The 24,276-nt window shown below is 46.1% G+C and overlaps 1 protein-coding gene across 2 annotated transcripts in view; it reads right to left on the bottom strand.

Annotated features, from left to right (window-relative positions):
- Window positions 1-3,485: 3,485 nt before the first annotated feature.
- The window catches only part of DIP2A (disco interacting protein 2 homolog A), a gene marked incomplete at its 3' end in the record, with an annotated part of 122,968 nt that continues 102,177 nt past the window's right edge, over window positions 3,486-24,276 (bottom strand). Inside the window, exons 26-39 of one of the 2 annotated variants that reach the window (XM_084264263.1) lie at window positions 20,669-20,792; window positions 19,331-19,452; window positions 18,924-19,035; window positions 18,604-18,713; window positions 17,983-18,113; window positions 15,113-15,281; window positions 13,183-13,353; window positions 11,079-11,108; window positions 9,924-9,985; window positions 8,685-8,742; window positions 8,172-8,246; window positions 7,289-7,463; window positions 6,376-6,499; window positions 3,486-5,557 (exon numbers count right to left, since the gene is read on the bottom strand). In XM_084264263.1, the coding sequence (XP_084120389.1) occupies window positions 5,305-5,557; window positions 6,376-6,499; window positions 7,289-7,463; window positions 8,172-8,246; window positions 8,685-8,742; window positions 9,924-9,985; window positions 11,079-11,108; window positions 13,183-13,353; window positions 15,113-15,281; window positions 17,983-18,113; window positions 18,604-18,713; window positions 18,924-19,035; window positions 19,331-19,452; window positions 20,669-20,792 (1,716 nt within the window). The remainder of the gene's footprint in view (window positions 5,558-6,375; window positions 6,500-7,288; window positions 7,464-8,171; window positions 8,247-8,684; window positions 8,743-9,923; window positions 9,986-11,078; window positions 11,109-13,182; window positions 13,354-15,112; window positions 15,282-17,982; window positions 18,114-18,603; window positions 18,714-18,923; window positions 19,036-19,330; window positions 19,453-20,668; window positions 20,793-24,276) is intronic. The other variant, XM_084264264.1, reaches the window with a different exon arrangement.

Below are 24,276 nucleotides of genomic sequence, written 5' to 3'. Positions count from 1 at the left end.
AACACCGTAAAGACAGACAAGCCCTCCTTTCTCCGCTCCCTCTGCAAGCTAAGCTTCAGGGAATGCTAGAAAATTAACTACTCACTGCTGCTTTCTTGTTTTCCTGCTGTAATGATTTCCTGGGGAACAATGAGCAATGAATGAAGGTGCACCTTAACCTTGCAGGACTGCTGCTGGAATGACTGACGAAGAACACTGCTGAAATAAAGGCAGCTTTACTACTGCTTACAAAGTTATTTAGTACTCTCTGGGTCTGATCTCATAACGTCCTGGGTTCAGCCAGGACAGAAGGAATCCCTTTCCAGCAGTGGGTGGGTGCTGTGTTTGGGAGCTGGGATGGGAGCAGTGCTGGGAACACAGGGATTTCTCTAGTTGCTGCCCAGGACTCAGGGACTCTTCAGTTGTTTGTATGTCCCCCCCTAATGAGAAGGGAGGGGGGACAGCCAGGACTTGCTGGAGAGAGGTGATTGGGTGCTGCTCCAGGACGACAGTCCTTCTCTCAGTGCCCAGATCAGGGCTGGAACTCATGATCTCATAAATCAGAAACCTTCCGCTCTGACTGCAACCCTTCTGCAACAATATGTCTGATTTCCTCAGTGTGGCAACTGGCCAGCAAACCAGTGACAGCCATTTGTTAATTCAGAAGGAGACAGGGCTTAGACATCCCTTGCTACTATATTTTACATTCCCAAAACATCAGCTAAAGGAAAAAAAACCCAAACATAATTCTTGTACCTTTACTCCAAGCTGGCATTTCAAGCATCCGACTCACACAGTTTAAAATGAATTACAGGGTTTTGACATTTGCCTTCCTTAGTTTTGCAAAAGGCGACTTGCTTTGGCAGGAAAACCTGCCGTGCTTTAAATGAGCTTCATACACAACGTCATCATAGAATCACAGACTGGTCTGGGTTGGAAGGGACCCCAAGGATCACAGAGTTCCAATCCCCTGCCACAGGCAGGGCCACCAACCTCCAGGCCTGGAGCTACACAAGGTTGCCCAGGGCCCCATCCAACCTGGCCCTAAACACCCACAGGGATGGGGCACCCACCACCTCTCTGGGCAGCCTGTTCCAGCACCTCACCACTCTCTCTGGAAAAAACTTCCCCCTAATATCTAATTCAAACCTTCCTTCCTTTAGCTTTAATCCATCCCCCTTGTCCTGCCAGTGTCTACCCTTTTAAAAAGCTGGTTCCCCTCCTGTTTCTCTGCTCCCTTCAGGGACTGGAAGGCTGCAATGAGGTCCCCCTGCAGCCTTCTCTTCTCCAGGCTGAACAAGCCCAGCTCCCTCAGCCTCTCTTCATAGGGGAGGTGCTCCAGCCCTCTGATCACCTTCGTGGCTCCTCTGAACCCTCTACAACAGACCCACATCTTCCTTGTATTGGGGCCCCAGCTCTGGACACAGGACTCCAGCTGGGGCCTCCCGAGGGCAGAGCAGAGAGGGACAATCCCCTCCCTGTCCCTGCTGCCACCCCTCTGCTGATGGAGGTGGATGATGAGTACAATGACTTACTGTAATAGTGAGAAAACCAGAAAAGGCTCAAACAACACTGTCTCCTCACTATGTACAGTGCTTTTAAAAATTTGCAGGACAGATGTTGGCTTGTTTCCTGTTGTTGGTACATCTTGGTTTTCTGTAGGTGTGGCTCTTCAAACAACAACTCTGCCTTCGCTGAAGAGACTACAACTTAAAAGAGATTTCCACATACAAAACATCACCCCTTTTTCCATCTGGCTAAAATCAGGTGCTTTGGTCAGGAAACCTGTGAAGTCTGTGTTAGAAAATGCTGGTGATGTGAACCAAACCACCAGGGCGGGTGAAGAGGGTGGGATCTACAACCACAAAGTGTTCTGCAAACCACACAGACCACAGGGAGCCTCTGTGGGCTTGTGTGCATCTGCTGGAGCCCAAGGAAGCCTTTGCATTGAACCCTGCATCAGAGAAACAATTCTATTTGGAAACACGCTCCGGAGCAACGGTGGCAAAGCACATTTTCTTTTGCTAAACATTAGTCCAGACACTCTGCATCCTGCAAGCCAAGTCACGGAGGCCGAGGAACACTTTTTTCTTTAGTGCCTCTTACAGCCTTTCCGTCTGCTGCTGCTTTGGGTCAGCCTGGGGAGGTTGCTCAAGGCTGTTGTCTCGGTGCTTCTGTTTCTGCTCCTGTTCTCTCTTTCCAGCCAGTGTTTTTGCCCGGCTGGTCACTGTCCTGGGCTTAGCATCAGGCCCCTCTTCATCCTCCCAGTGCTTTTCTCAGTGTTCTTCAGAGGTGGAAATTTCAGCCTATGTCCGATTGCAAAGCACACACAGAGGCATGTCCGCTCCCCACCGCGTGTCCTCGTGTGAAGGTAGAGGTGAGAGGACCTGGAAACAGCTCGGCTGCAGACCGGCAGCTCATGTGCCTCGGGGGTCTTTAGGTGCTGCTTGAAGGCCCTCCCGCAGGTGGAGCACCTGGAATTCCTCTCAGCTGACTTGAGAAGCTGGTGCTATGCAAGGCAGGTGGAAGAGCAGAAGTTCTTCCTGCACCAGCCACACTCGTAGGGCCATTCCTCAGCGTGCAGGCAGACGTGCAGGACCAGCCCAGCCTTCTGTGCCAAACCCTCCTTGCGTTTGAAAGGCCTCTTGCCGGTGCGTGGGCCGCGGTGGGTCTCCAGGCGCACACGAAGAGCTCGCCGCGGCGCTCATGCTCGAAGGGCCTCACGCCGGTGCGGGTGGCCTTGCGAGGTGGGAGGGCTGGAGGAAAAGCTTCCTGCAGACGCGGCACCAGTATGGCCGCTCGCCTGTGTGGGAGCGGAGGTGGAGGGCGAGATGCAAGGAGGAGAGGAAGGCTCTGCCACAGAGCCGGCAGGCATGGCGACCACCCCCCAGTCTGAGTGGAGGCTCAGTGCCAAGGAGAGGGCAGAGGCCTTGGCGCAGGCAGGGCAGCGGTAGGGCTTCTCCCTGGTGCAGACCTGCCAGTGCTCGGCCAGGTGAAGGCCCACCTGTGCAGCCACTCAACCTCAGCAGCAAGCACCTGGCCCTGGCCCGCTCCAGATGTGGTGGTAACGTCAGGAAGTAAAGGGAGAGCTGCTGGCAGCCATCTTGCTGCTTGATGGGAGAGACCAGTCTGGTGATCTCCTGCTGTACAAGGCCAGGACTGCAGGCATGGCTCCCCACAGTGCTGACACTGCAGGGCTTGGGATCATGGCCCTGCCTTGGCTTTGCTGTGCCCTAGGCGGGGATGCTGCCCACCTCTCCCCACCATGCAGCACCACCCAAGCAGAGACAAAGGGGGCATGGGGCGGGACCCCAGGGCAGAGGCCAGGGAGTTACCCAAAGAAGTCAGGAACAGCCCAGGGGTTGAAGGACTGCAGCTGCTTTAATCCCTAAGGCAACCAGGAATAAATGATGCAGAAGAGGCGCTCCAGGCACTGACCCATCCGAAACACGGGGAAGCCACGTGCTGCAGCCGAGCCGAGTTTCGGATCTAACAGCAACTCAAGATTTTTTCAAGAGCTGTTTTGAAATGTTTAATGTGCTTCTCGTCTTAGGTTTACTTTACAAGGCAACTTGTCTCGCTGTCATCAATTTCTCCATACAAAAAAAAAAATCTTACAATGCTTTATTTGCTAAAAAACTACAACATTAAAACTGGGGTTAGGTAGTTCTTTCCTTTTGCCAGTTGTTACGAGGAGTGTCCCACAGTCCACTGCCAGAGGTTGCTGTGTTTAAGTTACACAAGTTCTGTACATAATTACAGTCAGAATAAGCAGCTGTATAATACACCACGGTCAAACACCAAGAGGGCGAAGAACTACTACATATGAAAGCTTTTGTTGGAAGATTCTATAGTTTATTTGACCCCAAATCAATTTGATATCCTCGTATCGGGAGACTGACACCCAACTTTCTTAGGCACTGACCCAGGCAGAATTACCTTGAAAAACCCAACTCTCTTGCCTAACTCGTGCTTTATTAAAAATTTTTAATGTAGCTCAAAGTCTTTAACAACTCTAGAAAAATAATTATTTGCTAGTCTCGTGCTTACCTTCAAATACATGAAGTATTTGAGCAATTTCACATTCTGAATTAGGTTCACTGCAGTATTAGATCAGACAAACTGCAAAACCTTAATTAGTCAAGTGTGACTCAACCAACTGGATATTTCAGCTGGAACAACAACAAAAAAAACCCAAGTTCATCTAAATACAACTCTAAATAAGAATGAAAATCTGTACCCCAGCAGAACAAGCTAAGTAACACTGAATTATCTTTGCCATGGTGGGGAAAAAGATAAAAATAAAATCACTATTGCAAGTTTTAGCACAGGTTATTCAGGGATAACACAGCGAGACCACGCTTTGTGACCATTTCTACAAATCATATGGAGATGACTGGCTTTGGAATGAATTTTCAAACACTGGGTGTTATGCAGGGCAGTAATTAACAGCTAATGCTATGAAAACAAGCGACTTTAGCACGAAGTTCTGACAGAAAAGAGCAGCGAAGGCTCCTGCATCAAGTAGTTAAAACTGGATTATTAACTTATATTTTATTATAAAGTTTATAGCATTACAGAGGCCAGCATGGCACGATAAGTAACCTTGTTACAGCTGCAGTATTTGTTTTCGCTTGGTACAAAAAAGAAAAAAAAACACCAAAAAAAAAAGCTGAACAACAGCGTTAATTGTTGCTGTGCTGAATCCTGGACTGGAATGAATTTGTGTCTTCTGAATAGGGATGAGGCCAGTGATTTAAAATAAAAAAAGGCTGCATTTTTCAACCTCAGGTATGTGCAAAATTCCTTTCAGTACAGTAGAGAATACGGTAGGTAACGTGTGCAGTCTTGGAAGTTACGCCCTGACCCAGATTACTGCCAGCATATTGCAAACAATCACATGGAAGGTGATTCCCAAGAGCTACTCACGACTTTCGGTATTATTTCCAGGAGTCTTCCTCACAGCCGGTGTTCTCTCCCCATCCCACTTTATGTCCTTTTATGCAGTGCATCAAGTACTGACATTCATAAGTACTGAAACAAAAAAAACCCAAACCAAACAATCCACCTTGGTCCATGATAGTTCTAATAAGGTTCCTTCAGGAATTCCAGTCAACTCTCCACCCCAAGACAGCTGGAACTGTTACAATGGACTTATGAAAAAGCAAATGCGATCTGAGAGATGAAGTTCTGTGAAGATCAGTATCTTCATTTCCCTAAGGTCTTCAACAGCTTTTAAAACCACAGAAAAAAAATGGATTCAGATGTTGCTATTTGGAAAGTTCCTTAATTTTGGTGCTTTAGCCCTGATCTGATTTTGTGTTTTCACATGTTGTAGGCAACATAAATAGGATCCAACTGGTCAGCTAAGAAGCCGTCTCTCAAGTGCATTCGCTGCTTCTCACCACGGGAATTGATAGGAATAACACCGGGGTCCACAATGACCACAACACCCACTATCAGGTAATGCTCTTCCAGAACCACGTTCGTTACCAGCGCCACCAGGTCCAAGGCTTCTTGCTCTGAGCCTTCTAATTCCACGACCACCACCAGCAAGTTGGTCCACGTAAACACAGCACTGTAGGCACGATACAAAGAAGCACATAGTCAAAGGCAGTTTAGTTATCAGAGAGAGACTCTCTGGACATGAGTTCTGTCAGGACTCAGACAGTGTAATAACTGAGAGCGAGTGTCATTACAGTAATGAGAAAATATTCATGAGTCAAGCTGTAACTTCTGGGCATATTCCCTGCCACTGGTTCTTTAATGCTCTGTGTACAAAATAGGTCTTCTCCTCTTACATGTATGCAGTTATGTATTTAAGAGCCCTCTGCACACACATGTTAAGCCAGGAACTGTTACGGTGTCTCATGCAGTGTGTGCATATGTGATACAAATATGCTTGCACACACCTTCTTCAGAGGCTGAAAGGAAAGCCAAAGCCTCTAAGATTGTGAGTAAACACTACTGCTTTGGGACTGAAGAGGACTTGCAGCCAAATGGCATATGTTGTCCATTAGGACCAATGTGAAGATGCCATTCAAGGAAACCCTTGAGGTGTGTCTACCAGACCCAGGTGTGCACATTTTGACAGCCAGGGAAGCCAAGGACAGGACTTGTGAGTGTGCTGCTGCCCTGCGCATGCCCTGCCCTCCTCATCTTTCAGACTATGAAGATTGAATTCTGACAAAGGGCTGGCCTTTTCCCTCCACCCCCCCAAGCAGGGGAAAGAGGGGCTTCCCATTTCAGTCACACTCGGTGCCCAGGAGTCATTACTAAGCAAAGTTTTGGTGAGTTCATTCTATACCAAGCTCTAGCATGCTATTCCACAGAGCTTGACTTCCACTGCTTTAGAAGAAATAAAAGGACACAGGAAAGTAATCCTGAGGCTCTTACCATTCTGCAATGCTCTTATGTGCTCTTATTACAGAGGTTTCTATATCGATGGGATGGTACCTCATTCCTCTGAGCTCCAGTGTTTCATCCAAGGAGCCTACCACATACAGGGCATCATGCCTCTCTACAACATAGCACAGGCATGCAAAACATTATCAGATCTGCAGAACAAAGACAGTCATTTGCCTACTCTTGACATTCTGACCATGTCCCTGGTGCTCCCTAGGAGAGAGGTCCCTAACGCTCACCAAGCTCTTTTTGGAGAGAAGAAAATTAAGAGGTCATTTAGCACTTCCACTTAGTGACTCCAAGCAAATGAAATCAGACTAAAAAGCGTCCCTGGGACATCCAGTTCTGCCCCTTTTCTCATAAACCCAATCTAAATCCCTTGGGAAGGCATCTTTTTGTCATCCTGTTCTCACCAGAGAACTCTCCTCTGAGACAGGAACACTTTTCCAATTTTCAGATTTACTATTTTTTTTCTTTTTACACACTTGTCCTAATGCCAGGATCTCCTCAAGTTCCCACAATTAATGCAGCAAGAATGACTCTCTCATCATTCATTTACTCTGGAGCAACAGTGAGATACCACATCTTGTCTGTAAAGACAATGGGCTCAGGGAAAAAGTGAGCAGAAAGGCTCTAGTGCTTCTAACAAATGTGCTTATATTATTTTACAGAAGTGGAAATAAAGGAAGTTGAAGATGATTTCCCAGTCAGTGGAAAATGCATTTCCCCTTTTGCATGGTTACCCAGTACCCATGAATGTCCACAGAGTAACACTTCCCATTACATTCAGGGCTTTTCTCTGATGGACAGCAAGATAAAACTTCTAGGACAGCTGCCTCTTCCCTAGCTCAACTACCCCAAGGAGTTTCAAACACATCTTCTGGAAGTGCCTTGGTTTCCTCACCTCCACTAGCATCAGTGAGTTCTGTTCTGCGCAGGAAGCCCAGGTAACCAGTCCGAGCCCACAGGGTCTGCGTGTCCCCGAAACTCAAGCGAGCAGTGAAGTGATCGGCGTGCAGTGCCTCCTCTCCATACACTGTGTAGTAACCAGTAGCGTTGTGGGGACTGCTCACCCAGATCTAGGGGATTAGAAAAGAAACCCAAACCAAAAGGGAATCCCATATAAACATGCCAGGAGGTGTCATTTATTGATTTTAAAAGATCTGTTCCTCTGATAATTGTGTTGCTTCTAAACCTCCAGGAGTAGTTTTATGAAAATAATTCATTAACTTCTGCCTCACAGAAAATGAGCATAAAAAACAAGAAGCAAAAAGGGTTTTTTTTATGCATGCAATTGGGGATGGAAAAACAAGCAAGGCATTTGGCTTAGTGGAAAGGAATGCCTGGTCACCTGCAGTCCTCTGTGAGGAGGACATCTTGGTATACACAAATCCAGGTGTATGTAAAGCAGATGAAACCAAACAGAAAACTGCCTCACTACTACTGCCCACTGATGGGAGGACATGCAATATTCACTGCCTCCTCCAGCTGCGGGTCAGACACAGACATGTCAGCTGGTTGGACCCCGTGACCCCGTGACCTCTCGATGTCCCTTCCAACCCCTACGATTCTGTGATACTACCACACAGGAGTGTGGCAGAGGAGGGAGGAAACCATGCAGACAGACAGATGGATGAGTACCTGAACAGTCCCAGCTCTGCATGCAAAGTTCATTCACTTGCAATTTCTGTGGCTATCCCACAGAGAGACAAGTACTTAGCTAACATGCTTTATCTATACATTAAATCACTGCTGACAAACAAAGTACAATGCCATCAAAGCTTTACCTCTCCTAAATGTGAGTCTCCCAGAGGTCCCTTGGTTTCTGTGTGTGCTATGATGACCTTCACCCCTGGAAGAATCTTGAAGAAGGAGAAAATGTTTAAAATAGAAGCTCAGAGAACTCGAATTCATCAGAAGTTAACACTGCAGAGCCCCAGAAATTGCCAGCCAGTGCAACTCTTCCCCTCTCTGCCCAAACCCTCTCCTCCTACAAAGTTGCTTTATCATTTAAACTCCAAGCTGCTACAGTGCAGCTTGAGCTGAAGTTTGTTTCACACAGGAAAAATGCCTTCCATATGAAGGCCTCCAACTTCTTCAGTTTTAACAACACATCCTGATGCTTCACCTGGATTCACTGTACCTATCTGGTCACTTTATGCTCTCTCTAGTGCCTCTCTCCTCTATCTATGCCCTGATTAGTGAAGGTGCTGGCCCAGATTCTGTACTGAGAGCCAGCTGAAGTAGCTCACCACCCAGGTACGGGTCATGAGGAGGAAGGATTGCTCTCACTCTCTCACCTTCCCAGACTCCATGAGCGGCAGACTGTGTGGAGAACCTCTCTCTACCAAACGCACCCTGAGGAAAATAAAAGAATGCATTTGTACAAGTGTTTATCAACTTAAATAGAGGTTAAATAGATCTGCTCCAGTATACCCAGTGTTACCCTATCCTCACGACAGTCAGCTACGCTCAGCTGTTCACCATGCAGTAAGACAGTTAAGAGTCTCTGGCTGTCCTCAGGACTTCCCTGTGAGCCCCCCCAGACCGTGCCCATGCAGCCCATCAAACCTGGCTTTGTAAGGTAAGTTTGCAGAAGGAACAAGGATGGATTGCAGTTGGAGAGGTGTATGAGAGAAGAGGCTCCTACACACTATGTCACATCATATTACAGCTATACCCACAGGCTAGGATGGACTAATACAGCTTTGAGGCCACGGCAGAGCTTGTTTCTAACAGGAATATATACCACAGGAGTCACGGTGATACACTGAACAAGGAGAAAATTACTGTGATTTACATTGACCTGTTCAGATGACAGATTGGGATCACCAACTGCTGGTGAACAGCTTGTCTTCTAACCACTATGAAGGCCAGGGCAATCAAGTTGGTTTAACAAAGATGACTAAAGGGAACTCCAACTGTACTTTCTCCACTTCCCAGAGACATTGGAGCCACATGTCTCAGAGCTGCCCACCATAAGGAGACAAGGCCAGGGGCATACTATGCAAGCTGGGAAACGCCAGTGAGGAACGACCCCGGAGCAGGGTGATAGTGTCAGCACACATACCCACAGGGGAGGAGGATCTCTGTTCTTGCAGACTTCCTGTACTGAACTGGTCCTGGCCCCCCCCTCAGTAACCTGATGAAGCCTTGAAGCTGGACCTGCTCTGAGCAGGAGTTCACATGAGGGACGCCCAGAGATCTTGCCCACCCTGTTTCTGTGGTTCTGTGACTAACCAGCAATGTCACCTTCTGCTAAGGGTGAGCTTTGGCAAGGAACAGCTAACAGGTCTGGATGATACAGCACTGATGGACAGACAGAAAGTTAGGTGAGGGCCTAGAAAGGAACAGCAGACCAAGCGGTGGAGCAGGAGATGCCGGACCACTCCCAGCACCCAGCCAACACTCTCTAGGGTGGGTTCCACGTATATGGTGGTGACAGATTAGCTGCTGCCTAGAATATTCCCACAAACCAATGCAATGCCACGAGGCTGAACCTTCTCCTCTCTTAAATAGTGTTTTAACATAATCTGTACCTGTCATGTCGAAGTGCTCTCATATCTACGTAGACTGTTGTTGGATCTGGTCCTGCTGTTCCCTAAAAATAAGAAGGAAGAAACAAATTCAACCAAAGCCAGAAAATCTTGCTTTTATTCTCACAGCCACATAAATTCACAAATTCCTCTCCCTTTCTTACTGACACTTAGAAAGGACTGCCCTAATCTATCAGAAATACAGTAAAATAGACCCCCTTCCTAGTGTGACTGCCATAAAGCTTTGATGTTTTATGGAATCAGTAAATGAATAGACAAGTGAAGTATGTAGTTATATGGTTAAGCCTCTAAGTTTTTAAAATGTTTAAATTTAAAACTTAGGCTTTAAAGCTTTTATTTCAGTAAGCACCTCCTCTAATAACTACACAGCAAGTGCAAAGCATGTAAGGATTAACCTATGTGGGCCTAATTCCTTTGCCACAGCTCAGGCTGTTCAACTTGGTAACAGTTAAAAAAAGCCCAACAGTTGACTGAAACATAACTCTAACCAAACCCTATCTGTCCAAGGCCAGTTGCAGCCAAGGCAGAGCTCTGCTGTGGTCAGAGGATAAACCTGACGTGGCTCTGGTGAGAGATTTCCTATTTCCCAGCATAGGAACAGGGGACCTTTTATTTTCCCTATCAGATTCTAATCTCAAGACAACTAGAAACTACAGTGAAATGCATACTTAAGCTAAAAAAAAACCCCAAACCCAACAAACAAACAAAAAAACCCTGCAAAAACCCCACCATGCTAAATTTTGCTGGCTATTTTACCCCACAGGACAGTTTCTCATTTTAAAAATACTTAAGATGAGGCTACTTTGCCATCAGCTGAAGATTGCCATGCTGGAGAACAGCAGCGGTGTCTTTATAATGACATCCCCTTGTACTTCCACAGCACAGCTCAGTACCACTGATGGCCACACCATGGTGACAGTATGTTCTTTGTACCATTCAGTGATTTTAATTGCTGGCTTGCTTCAGAAAGAGGTTTTGTACTTCAGCTCTACGTGTTCTTTGTCAGTAAAACTGAACTTCTTTAGAAAACACCCCACCAAATCTCACTTGGATCTGTCTTAGGAACAGCACACAGTCACTAGAGAGTACCACTGCTGAACCAGTTAGGACGGTACAAGCACACATGCATCACTATACCTGCTCAGCCAGCTTGCCCAGCCTGTTTGGCTGACAGTGGGACCACAAACAGAAGTAACAGAGGCCATCAAAGTGTGTGAAACAGAGAGAAAGGGGAGAAAAGAAAATACAAACAAAGAGGCACTGGAAACATAAGATACACACAGTAAGACAGAAAACAAAACTCATACTGCTTTAGAGTGAAAAGAAAAATCTACATTTCAGATTACTTAAGAGCTTGGCACTTTGAAGTGTTCATTGGGAAACACCAAGCCCCAGGTAATGAACAAGAAGAGGTTTAAGGCAGATCGTAAGTAATGCCTGTGGCTTTATGATAAATCCCTCCTCCAAGTATCTAAAGGCAGCTTGCAGGTTCAGAAACACCTCCTCAGCAAACCAGACAGTATGTACTTATTTCTGTGCTCACCTGGATCAAATACCCATTCAGTCTGGATATTTATCTATGTTCAGTTAAATTCAACGATTTTAAAAAGGCAAATATAGGTATCACTTTGGAAGAACAGGGAAAGGGGTAAAAAAATGCCTAAACGACCCACTCAAGGGCTCAAAATTAGAGAACAGAGATGTAAAAGGTATAAAATGAAGGGAAAGCTTAACTGCCCAGCAACTCTACACTCCCACAGTTTTTTTGGGAGTGCTTTTCCATCTGCCATTATTAAATTCTGCAGATAAAAATGTTTCTCTCCTCCCTCCTCTTTGTGTGGTCTGAACAGCACATATCCAAAACTGGCTTTTAAAATTCTTTAGACAGCCAACTGGGAAAGTGGTTCTTTCACACTTGGCATCTGAAATGTTTTATTCAATGAATTTGAAATCTTAATTTATAGTCACCTTAATTAGATCTATATCCTTCCTATTGGTCTACCTACTAATTCATAAAATTGATCCGGCCACATTTCTTTATAAACATTTATCTAGAGGTTGTTAAAAACCTTTTCTCCTTTAACATGTATGAAAGAAACTATAGAAACTAATGAAGTAATTATAAATTGTAACATATTTAAGAAGCTTATGACTTAAAACATCTTTTGTAGAAAACCCAGGGCAGGGAAATACCTTCTGAGGGGGAAGAAGGCTTTCCTTCATCTGGTGGGCACCAGAAAGAAAAAAAGCTTTTCAGAAGTGCAGTAGCAATCTTCAGAGAATCCTATGTTCTTATTGTGTCAAACAAATAAAACTGGAAATTAAATTTAAAGTTATGCCCATACTTAATGCATGTGCCACCTATGAAATTCCCCACATATAGCACTACTTACTGCCATTCCTGAACCTCAGGCAGTTTGTCTATTAACTCAAGGATCACCCAAAACCCAGGCTGCTGTGCCTTACACCAGACCACACTTACTACCTGAATGTCAGGTAAGTTCTGGAACACATTTGGGTTCCCCTCCCCCTCCTAACTAGAGAAGAAACAGCAAATTAAGAAAAGTTCAATTTGGTCTGGTTAAATTACACATAGAAGATTATGGTCAAATGAACAGTGAACTCAGGCAGGTCTGGGCCACAGCACATGAAACAGGGCTATACTTCACAGGCACGTTCTCCCCTCAAAGCTTCCCATTTTATACCTTTAATTGGAAGAAAAACCCTAACACCTTCATGCCTCACACATGGCAAGACCAACATACGTTGATAATACTCATTTGTGAACTTTAAAAGTGAAAAAAACCCTGCTTGAGCTTGTCCATTTTTCCTGGGTCTTACTTGAGAAACTCCACCTTGCATTTAATTCCCCATGTAACTTATTTATCAAACAGCCAAAATCTAAGTCACACAAAAGCTGAGAGAGTGCTGCTTGAAATCTTTAATTGATTTATCAACAGGAAGCTGTGCATTTCATTTAATCACACTCTTGCATAGTAGGAAGGAAACAGCTTTCTTAGTACTGATCCTCTGTATCAGAAAGGCAAGTCAAATCGTCAATTAGTACAGAAAAGAGAACTTATCATAATCAGCATCTTCCAGACTTATTTAACTTGGTGATGAAGCAAGCAAGCAAGCAATGAAGCTCTAGTTCCTCAGAAAACATCGTACACACAGAGCTGAACCTGGTTCCCTACAGATTTCCCAGAGTCTGTGTAAGGAATAAGCAGTTTGATCTCACCTGCAAGCAAATGGCTACGTTGACCCTGCACCCAAACGTGGTGCTCACTGCCCGAGCTGAGAGACCCAGGTCTTTGAACAGCTTGGAGAAAGACTGTGTTAAGGTAATCCTTGGTCTCTCCTCTGCCACCACCATGCACGTTCGCACGCAGGACAGGTTCACTCCTTTCAGCTGAGAGATCAGACAAAGAAAACAACATTTTCAGACTGAAGTCAACAACTCTAGACATAAGCCATTTTAATTTCCAGAAAGGATGGACTTTAAAAGCACCAGAAGGAACTGGTTGAACAGTACAGACACAGAACCAGATTTGGCTCCATCCACTTAGGACAACCCTCTAAATTTGTGCCAAGCAGCTCTTGTGGCCGGGTTGGATGCACAGGATGCTAACGACCTGAACTGCATAGCAGCAACACAGCCGCTCCTTGCTGTGAACTGAGAAGCCCACAGGGTGTCATTGTGTCACAGGGCTGGGCTCACAGAAGACCCACGTGGTCCCAGCGCTGCGCAGTTCAGATGCAAATGGAACATTTGAGACACTATTAGCTCTCACTGGAGTGAACCGGTAGCAAAGGGCTGTGGCTCAGGAGTCCCTTCAGCAAGGATCCAGAGAACAGAGGGACAGTTTCCTGTCTATGCTTAAGAGATTAAGTGCAGTGCTGCTGCTTCCTGGTGCCCAACAACCTGCTTAGTTACTCCAGCTGTGGGAGCTCTTTGCCACTGAGACAGAGGCACCTCTTCAAGGAAATCAAGTTTCAGATCTCCCTCAAAACCAAAACAGATTCATATTTGTAATTGCTGCCACTTAAGGATCACATCCACTTCAGAAGTCAACGCTTCTCCTGTCCAGTGATCTGAAAAGCCTTCCAAGTTTTAGAGGGCTTTTTGTTTTGGTCTTTTGGGGGAAAGATTTTTTTTTTGTTTTCTTCTTTTTTTGGGGGTGTGTTTTGTCAGTTTGTTTGGGGTTTGTTTGTCTTAAGACAAGAAAAATGTTGAAAGGCTTGCTACATATTTTGCCCAGAATCTCAGAAATACCCACCAACACAGAGGCAGCACAAAAGCTGGAAACATAAGATGACTTTTGGTTTTTTCCCCACCAGAATCAGGAGAACTAAAACTTCCCACAATCTCAATATTTCCCAAAAAGCAAGTCACAACAAAAGGTGTCCACAGAAATACTGATGGGGCCATCTTCTGCAAGAATTTTTCATAGAACCACAGAATGGCATGAGTTGGAAGGGACCCCAACGATCACAGAGCTCCAAACCCCTGCCACTGGCAGGGCCACCAACCTCCAGGCCTGGAGCTACACAAGGTTGCCCAGGGCCCCATCCAACCTGGCCCTGAACACCTCCAGGGATGGGGCATCCACCACCTCTCTGGGCAGCCTGTTCCAGCACCTTACCACTTTCTCCGGAAAAAACTTCCCCCTAATATCTAATTTAACCCTTCCCTCCTTTAGCTTTAATCCATCCCCCCTGTCCTGCCACTGTCTACCCTTTTAAAAAGCTGGTTCCCCTCCTGTTTCTCTGCTCCCTTCAGGGACTAGAAAGCTGCAATGAGGTCCCCCCACAGCCTTCTCTTCTCCAGGCTGAACAAGCCCAGCTCCCTCAGCCTCTCTTCGTAGGGGAGGTGCTCCAGCCCTCTAATCATCTTTGTGGCTCCTCTGAACCCTCTCCAACAGTCCCACATATTCCTTGTATTGGAGCCCCAGCTCTGGACACAGGACTCCAGCTGTGGCCTCCCGAGGGCAGAGCAGAGAGGGACAATCCCCTCCCTGTCCCTGCTGCCACCCCTCTCCTGATGGAGCCCAGGATTCCATTGCCCTTCTGAGCTGCAAGATCACACTGCTGGCTCACGGGAAGTTTCTCATTCTTAGAAAGATACAGGTATTTATATGTCAGCATGTCAAAAAGTGAAGTCCACTCACCCGGAGTGTATCAGTCTGCATCCCAAGCCCTTTGGTGCACATCTCCATCACGGAGTACGAGCAGAACGTGACGCGCACCTTGTACTGACTCACAGCGGACAGCCACAGAGACACGTTGCTCTCCAGTTCCAGAGGAGGGACTAGAATAGACTGATGACCTGAATAGACACTTGGGAGAAGAAGAAGAAAAAGAAGGAAAGTTTCAAGCCAGCATTTAAAATAAGAAGCAAAAAAAAAAATATCACAGACTATCAAAATGAAGGAAATCCAGGAAAACTGCTCAGTATCTACTCAAACTTCACCTTACCGTCTCTACAGAGAGCAAGTGTCTTGTCGTTGGCTAAGAACTTTGGGTTTGAGTTGAGTCACAAACTCTGAGGTGAGTATATTTGTCCTGCAGTAAACGGTGTTGAACTACAGCCAAATATCCAATGCCTTGAACAGACAGGGCTTCTGACAAAAACACTAACTTCTGAGGTTATCATTCCCGTTACAGATTAGAAATGGTAATTCAGCTTCTTTTTCTGAGTCACTCTAGGGGAAAAGTGCACCTTTTGCATTGAGTGAAACGACTCTTGAACAGTTGTTCAAGTTTGTAGGGTAACTTTCTAGCCTTTGTTGTAGTGCTGCAGTTTTCAAGCAGCACTTATGTGAAATATTTAGCCTGGATACCAGTTAACACGAGTAGACAGAAATTCCAATTCAGAATCACACCCCCTTTTAGGTTTTTTTGGGGTTTAAAATATTAAATGCTCATTTCAAGACAGTAAATGCCATGACCATAGTGTATTAAACTACCAGGTGGTTTTTTACATCAGTCACTATCATCAAAAGCAGTGACACACCCTTCTGCACAACCAGGCTTAGATAAACCAATGCATCTTGAAGATAAATAGCAGCATCTCTGAATTGTCTTACAGGCTTGCTGTTCTTCCTGACCAGATGTGAAGTGGTTTTCTAGTGTACAATACAAGGAGAGCGGTTTCTGGTTTATTTTTAAGCATTCTAAAACAGAAAAAACAGAAATCATTGTGTATGTTGTGGGTTTGTGTGACTGGGTCTGGTGGAGGAGAGGGGCTGCAGGGGTGGCTGCTGCATGGAGCAGCCAGAAGCTCTCTGCAGGCCCCACAGAGCAAACACCAGCCAGCTCAAGGCCAGAGTCACTGCTGACCAAGGCTGAGCCCATCAGGGATGGTCACAGCACCTCTGGGAGTCACAGTGAGGAGAAAAAATCCCACCACCTGCCACTTTGTGCCCCCAGAGAAGGTGTAAGAGACTGTGTAGGCACCAATGGCAGGAAGAAGGAAGAAAGGAGGTGCTCCAGGTTCTGGAGAGATCCCTCTGCAGCCCATAGAGAAGACCATGGTCAAGTGGGTCTACCCATGCAGTCCGTGGAAGAGGATGTGAGCAGAAACCCCACCTGCAGCCTGTGGAGAGACCCCACACCAGAGCAGGTTTGCTGGGGGAGTTTGTGGCCCCATGGGGGACCAGGCTGGAGCAGTCTGGGCCTGAGGGACTGAGAGCCATTCTGTGATTGATGACTGCCCCCATAGCAGTGACCCACACTGGGGCAGCTGGGGAAGAGCTGAGGCCCAGTGGGAAAGGACTCAGGCTGGAGAAGTTCCTGGAGGAGTGTCTGCCATGGGTGGGACCCCACAGTGCAGCAGGGGAAGAGGGTGAGGGATGCCCCTCCCTAAGAAGGAAGGACCAGCAGAGATAACTGGTGAGGAACTGATATAACCCCCCATTTCTGTCTCCCCCAGTGCCATCCTGGAGAGGAGGAAGGGAGAGAGATCATGAATAAAGTTGAACCTGCAAAGGGAGGAGTAGGGAGAGGTATTTTAAGATCTGGTTTTATTTCTCATTATCTGACCCTGGTCTCACTGTGTGTGTATGTAATAAATGAGATTTTTTTTTTTTAATTCCACGTTGGGTCTGTTCTGCCTGTGGCACTGACTGCAGAACAATTTCCCCCTGCCCTTATCTCCACTAGTGACAGAGCGACTTTGGTGGGAATCTTGCCTCCAGCCATAGTTAAATCACCTCTTATTACAACATTCTTCCACACTGAAAGAAAGCCATAACAGAACACACCTCCCATTAACTCTTGCAGAGAAAGCATGACACACAGTTACCTTCCCTAACAATATTTTTAAAAAAACCAATCAGATTTTAATTCTCCATCACCGAAATGTCTTGTCCCTCCACCCTGCCTCACTTATCAATGATGTATATCATCAGATGTTACCGAGTATTTGCTTTACTTCAGTACACTTCCTTTGTAGTTAGAGAAGTTGAAAGGAAGGAACAGATCAATTACAGTAAATATAACTTTATCTGTATACAAAATAACCTTTCAAACTTTGTTTCTGCTTATTTTAATTTAAATACCTAAGCCACTATTAAAGCTTTAGATTAGTTAAAGTGAACAGAATGCTTTACAACAGCAAAAAAAGTGGAAAATTCTACAGCTTTGCAAGACATGCTGTGTTACAGGAGTTATCTGATTGAATCAATTCGAGTCTCATTCATTTTAAGAAACATTTAATTGCTTCCTTCTGCAGTATTTTTTAGCACATACCAATCTTGGCAGCCAACACCTTAAGGGGCTTGTAGAAAGGCATGGTTTAATCTCAGAAGACTTTAAAATGTGAAAGACAGCGATGTCCTTTTTATTTCCTCAGATTTGGGATCTAATTAATTCCACTTGCAATATCCAATTTACTCAAGGGACTAACTTACTGAAATGAATTTTGTTACCACAAAAGGTGCTTTGTGAAACACCTGTAAAAAAGGTTTAATTTGGGTTTCTCTGACAGTTTCACCCACAGCTGTTCCCTTGGACTCTGGAGGAGGCTGGGGACATGTACCTGCACAAGCACCACAGCGCGAATCCCAAGCCACAGTAAGGGTCAAGGCAGATGGCAATCTGACGCGAGGGGTACAGCTCACACTGTAGCTTTATAGAGCGACATAAGGCACTTGTAGCTGCATGTGACATCTGTAAGAGGAAAACAGGCACTCTCAGGGACTTAAAAATAAAAGGGGATAATGTATAATAAGCACTAGAAACGCTTACTATGGAAGATGTGACAACATACAGTGGTTTAGGGGTTTTTTTTAAGCACCTTTAAAACAGCGAAGGGTTTGAGCCCAAAATTTCACAGGTACTTTTCATGCTAGGGGCAAACGACACCTGTTATGACATCAAATGATGCCACGTGACATCTGACTTCTCTATAATGAACCAGAAAAGAAAACATTCCTGAACTTCCGGACACTCTCTAAATCCTCACACAGAGCCAGTGAGACCGAGTGCTTCCAAAAAGCACATCCAGAAATTCTCATGCCACACAGATTTAAAATAAGCTTTCTGAACACTAACATCATCCACTTGGATTCCCATATTTCTTCTCTGCCAGGAAGAATGAATGTGGAATACGCCTACATATAAGAAAAAAAAAGTCTAATAATTTCTCTCATTACTCTACCTTTACTCCTGCTAATATACCAGTAGTAGACACGCTGAAGTCCAAGTATGCCAACATATCTGGAGATGTAGGTCTGAAAATACTAGCCAGCTTCTTTTTAGGCATATCATCTATTTAAAAAGGATAAAAAGAAAAGAGTAACATATCATATTGGAAAAAGAGCACAGGACATTAACAGCAGCTGCTTCCTATAGTTTCTGGCCAGCTATTTCAGTGCAACACAAGATACACATGTTCAGTTAGGAAGCTATGGTGTAACAAAATAAGTAGATTGATCTTTAAACTCTTTACATTTTGGCTAGTGGGCAAGCATTCTGTACCTGTGTCCAAAATAGTGGGCCATGTTTTAATGTCTACAGCTGTTGCAGCTTCCTTGGACTTCAGGAGCTTCATTATCGCTTGTGTGGTCAGTATACACACAGACTTACTGACCTATGAAAGACACAGCAGCAAAATAACTTACAAAACTAGGGAATAAACCCTCACATGACTTTATATCCATCCAGATGAGATAACCAGTAAGCTGAAGAGATAAAGAAAAATAACAGAAAAGGAACAAACCAAATCACAATAGAAAGATTTTCAATGAGTTTCTGACCCAGCCACAGCATACTGACTATTTCTTTCCCTGGTTATTTTACATTCACTGAGGCAAAGATATTTATTGGGCTGCATGAGACACCCCACACCCACCTAAAGCATTAGGAGAGGAAACATTTCTACATACCTCTACAATCATTTTGACAGTGGGCAGAGTGGTGGCGAGATTCTGTGGGTGAGGCGGGCGAACGGTGATAGGTATACAGCCAGCATACAAGCAGCCATAGAAAGTTGCTATCAGGTCTACTCCTGTAAAGGGTATTTGTGAAGTTGAAGCCTTTTTAAAATTTATTTTAAATCAGAACAAAAGGCCAAACCCTCTCACCAAAATAAAAACATAAAGCAAGAAAAATAACAAATGAAGATATTTTAGGTTATGAAGAAGACAACTCAGATTCCTCTAAAAAGTTTGTTTTTTACAATTACTACTCCAAACTATGCAATTGTCCTACTTTTAATGGAGTAGTACTTTTTTTCCTGCTGCACACTAGTGTGGCCAGCAGGACAAAGGAGGGGATCTTCCCCCTCTACTTTGCCCTGGTCAGGTCCCACCTGGAGTACTGTGTCCAGTTCTGGGCTCCCTGGTATAAAAAAGCCAGGGATCTCCTGGAGAGAGTCCAGAGGAGGCTATGGAGATGATTAAGGGCCTGGAGCATCTCCCCTGTGAGGAAAGGCTGAGTGAGCTGGGGCTGTTCAGCCTGGAGAAAAGCAGCCTGAGAGGGGATCTGATCAGTGTTTACCAATATCTGAAGGGTGGGACACAGGGGGAAATGGCCAGCCTCTTCTCAGTGTCTGTGGGGACAGGACAAGGGGCGATGGCCTTAAGTTGGAGCACAGGGAGTTCCACACCAATCTGGGGAAGAACTTTTACCCAGTGAGGGTGAGGGAGCCCTGGGACAGGCTGCCCAGGGGGGTGTGTGGAGTCTCCTTCTCTGGAGATATTCCAGCCCCGTCTGGACGCTGACCTGTGTGACCTGTCCTAGGGAGCTGCTTTGGCAGGGGGTTGGACCTGATGAGCTCTGGAGGTCCCTTCCAACCCCTATGATTCTGTGAAATCCATACTAGTAACACAAGTCTGTTGTCCAGATTCCACTTCTAGAGACAGCAACTGAGGAAAGAAAGGGTGTTCACACCCTGACATCCCTAACCTAGCTTGCGACAGATACACACATCTTATTCCAATCTCTGAGGTTGAAAATGGAGAATCTTTTATGTGGTTTAAATCAAGCTGCTCTGCAGGACCACCCAGACAGTTGGAGCAGTAAGATGAAACAATTTGTAAATGTAATTTGCCACCTGGGGAAGCAACTTAAAAATAAAATAGCAAAAAGGAAGTCCCTCCTTTGAAATGCCACATCACTGCCACATACTGCTATATGCAACAGCTGTCTCAATTCTCTGCCTGGGCGAGAGCTTCTTTCCTTGTGATGCCTGACACTGATTTTTGCTGTCTGTTCTTCTTTACCTGGAGGATAAACCAGGGCCACGTGGTCACCAACATTCAGTCTTCCCTTCTCCATCAGCGCCACTGCCACTCTTTCCGCTCTCTTGTGTAACTGGACACAGGACGCGGTGCTAGCCACGGTGCCCTGCACACAACAGAAGCCACGGGGGAGAAGTTTGTGGTTGGAAACTCAATCAAGTACATGCTGCAGAGGAATATTTCATTTGCCTTATTTTAACAACTCAGCAAACCCTTTTAATGACTCTGGCTCAGCCTTTTGGAAACCAGGCTGTTGGTCCCATGAAATTCTAGAGCGCCAGACAATTTTATATCTGTTATTTTGAACATCAGACAGTGGAGCAGCTTCTAAATGTATTTACAAAAAGAACACCTTATGAGTATTTGAATTTTCACAGTCCAACGGAGAAGGGGCAGTAGCAGCAGCAGTAACAACTATCTTGGCAGCAAGTGAAGCACTGCATCAGCTTTACCCTACCACACACAGCCAGACCTTGAGGTGCTTTTGCAATCAGTGCTGCTGAATGAGCAAAGGGAACTCTGCTTATGTCTTTGGCACAGACATTCTTTTACAGAGTCTGACACACAGCCTGAGCTGTGGCTGCTGCACAGTGTCACTTCTGCTTCAGTGCAAAGGTCCATTCTGCAGAAAGCATTATGTCCGACAGCTATGCACAGTCTTCCCACGGAAGCAGCTGTATCTCTGGATTGCCTAGGCAGCTGCAAAGTCATCTGGATTCCAAAAGGCTTAGTTGAGCTTTTGATGGAAGACAGAGAACATCCTTTTGCTACCCAGCCTAGGAAGCAATGCCTGAAGCCCGTGAGGTTGAGGTGTATCCATTTCTCCTAGGTTACAGTTTGATTCAAGAAAAAATGGTGGGACAACCACCTCGGAGGGACACACAATCCCCAGCTCGAGTGCAGGGTTGCCTGATCCAAGCCCTAGTTTGCATGACAGTACTGGCACTCTGCTCAGTCTCACTAAGCAAACTGATGTTACAGCCTGGGAGCTAAAGTAATACAAAATAAGGAGAGTAAACACAGTGTATTTCTTAACAGTAACAGCTCAAGGACTTAGGAACAAAAATACTGACATGAAAAGATGTAAACCAGAAGGGTTTCTCACAGACAGCTGTGAGCAGGCTCATGGTTAGCACACAGTTTGTTACTCACAGATAAGTAAGGCACATGGTCACTGACAGATAATTTCTTTGTGCCTAAGTTTTGTGTTTCCTTTTTACAGATTCTCCCTGTGGAGGGTAAAATTTGCCTGAACAAAAGTGACCCAGAAAGTGGTGTCTTCATACTAGAAAACTTCCCTGAAAAGCCTCTTTACTATGGGAGAATAAACCAATTCTGTGGCTTTGAACAATAACCATATTGAAGCAGATTCTTCTCTCATGAGACTACAGCAGAGTCTCATGAGAGAAGTCACAACTCTGGAAGATCTTCTAAATCGTTTTGCCTGTCTCAAGGCACATTCCCTGTCTCACATGCTTGCAGCACAGCACAAGGCAGACCCACTTTGTTCACCAGGAGGGTGGACACTCAGTACAGGCTGCAAGAAAAATTGACCAACTTTGCCCACTGGAAGGAAAGGAGGGGAGTAAGTTATAAAAAAAAAAAGTGCCAGGACAACAGTAGCAGAATCCAAAATCCCAGAATCCCATCCTGGTTTAGGTTGGAAGGGACCTCAGAGATGATTCTAGTTCCAACCCCCTGCAATGGGCAGGGACACCCTTCACTATGTATAGCAGCAGAACTCCTCAAGCCCAGGGAGGCTAACATACTGACAAACACACAAAAGGACGTTATTTTTCACACCCCTTTACACAGCGCTGAACACACAGGGCACATGAATGTGCCAAAGATACTGACAGTCATGTACACAGCAGGGCTAATTAGCAAAAATGATGCATTTACTGAGAAACATGACCCTTGCCTTGTTGTATGTTGAAATTTTGTGTGGCTGGGTTCTGGTGGAGGAGGGGGGCTGCAGGGGTGGCTGCTGCAAGGAGCAGCCAGAAGCTCTCTGCAGGCCCCACAGAGCAAACACCAGCCGGCTCAAGGCCGGAGTTGCTGCTGACCAAGGCCCAGCCCATCAGGGATGGTCACAGCGCCTCTGGGAGTCACAGTGAGGAGAGAAAAACCCACCTGCAGCCACTTTGTGCCCCCAGAGAAGGTGTGAGGAGCTGTGCAGGCACCAAGGGCAGTGAAAGGGGGTGGGAGGGCAGGAGGAACCCCAGGTGTCGCAGAGAAAGATGCCCCAGCAGCCCCTGGAGAAACACGTGGTGGAGCAGGTGTCCTCCCACAGCCCATGGACAAGGCCCAGACCCCACCTGCAGCCCCTGGAGAGGCCCCACACTGGAACAGGGGGAGACAGACAGGAGATGCTGTGACTCATGTTACAGCCAAGCTCCTGGCAGGACCTGCAGCCCATGGGGAGAGAGACCCATGCCAGAGCGGGTTCGCAGGAGAGCTTGTGACCCCGTGTGGGACCAGGCTGGAGCAGTCTGGGCCTGAGGGACTGAGAGCCATTCTGTGATTGATGACTGCTCCCATAGCATTGACCCATGCTGGGGCAGCTGGGGAAGAGCTGAAGCCCGGTGGGAAAGGACTCAGGCTGGAGAAGTTCCTGGAGGAGTGTCTGCCATGGGTGGGACCCCACAGTGCAGCAGGGGAAGGGGGTGATGGATGCTCCCCTACCCCCCCGGCCAAGGAGGAGAACATCTGGTGAGGAACTGACCCAAACCCCCATTCCCTCAGTCCCTGCCCCTCCCGTGGCACAATGGGGGGAAGAAATCCTGCCTAAAGTGCAGTCTGTTGAGAAGGGAGGGGTGGGGGGAGCTGCTTTAAGCTCCCGGTGTCACTGGGGGTGCAGGGCCGGGCCATCAGTTAGAGAGTTTCTGTCCTTTACCCCATACTGAGTCTGTCCTGCCCGTGCCGCTGACTGCGGGATGGGCTCTCCCAGCCCTTATCTCACTCCTCAGCCTCTCAATAGTTATTTTCTCCCCTGCCCAGCTGAACAGGGCAGTGACAGAGCGGCTTTGGTGGGTGTCTGCCCTCCAAACGGGCTCAGACCCCCACATAAGGGCTCAGACAGCCCTTAAGTACATAGAGACTGCAAAGACATTGAGCCCATACTCCAAAACCGAAGCCTTTATTTTTCGTGTCAGGGTGACTACAAGAACCATCTTTTTTGTGGGCAGAGCCTAGCTGAGGATGTGAAGGATGTGCAGCGCTCTTGGACAACGTGACTCCAAGTCTGTCCCAAGGGCACACTAGTCAGGTTCTAGATCTGCTAATTAAAAAAATCTTCTAGCTCTGACCTCCACTTACCCGGGTGCTCACGGAAGAAGAGAGAATTGTGGCTTCCATTAATATGACAAAACTTGTGTTACAGCAGGAAATGCAATTACTCCAATGTTTTAAGCAAGGTAGACTGCATATTGAAATTCCAGATGTGGAAAAATTATACTTCACCTTAACACTTTTTCTGCTTCAAAAGCATGACACTCCACATCATCAAAATAACCTGAAGCATTCCAGGAAAAAAAACCCACCTTCTAACTGGAGTTTTCTTAGAATGTAAAAAATCTTTTAGGGCATAT

Source organism: Gallinula chloropus, assembly GCF_964237585.1.
Source record: "Gallinula chloropus genome assembly, chromosome: 5".
In the NCBI taxonomy this organism is placed as follows: domain Eukaryota; kingdom Metazoa; phylum Chordata; class Aves; order Gruiformes; family Rallidae; genus Gallinula; species Gallinula chloropus.
This window is presented reverse-complemented; position numbering and strand designations above follow the sequence as displayed.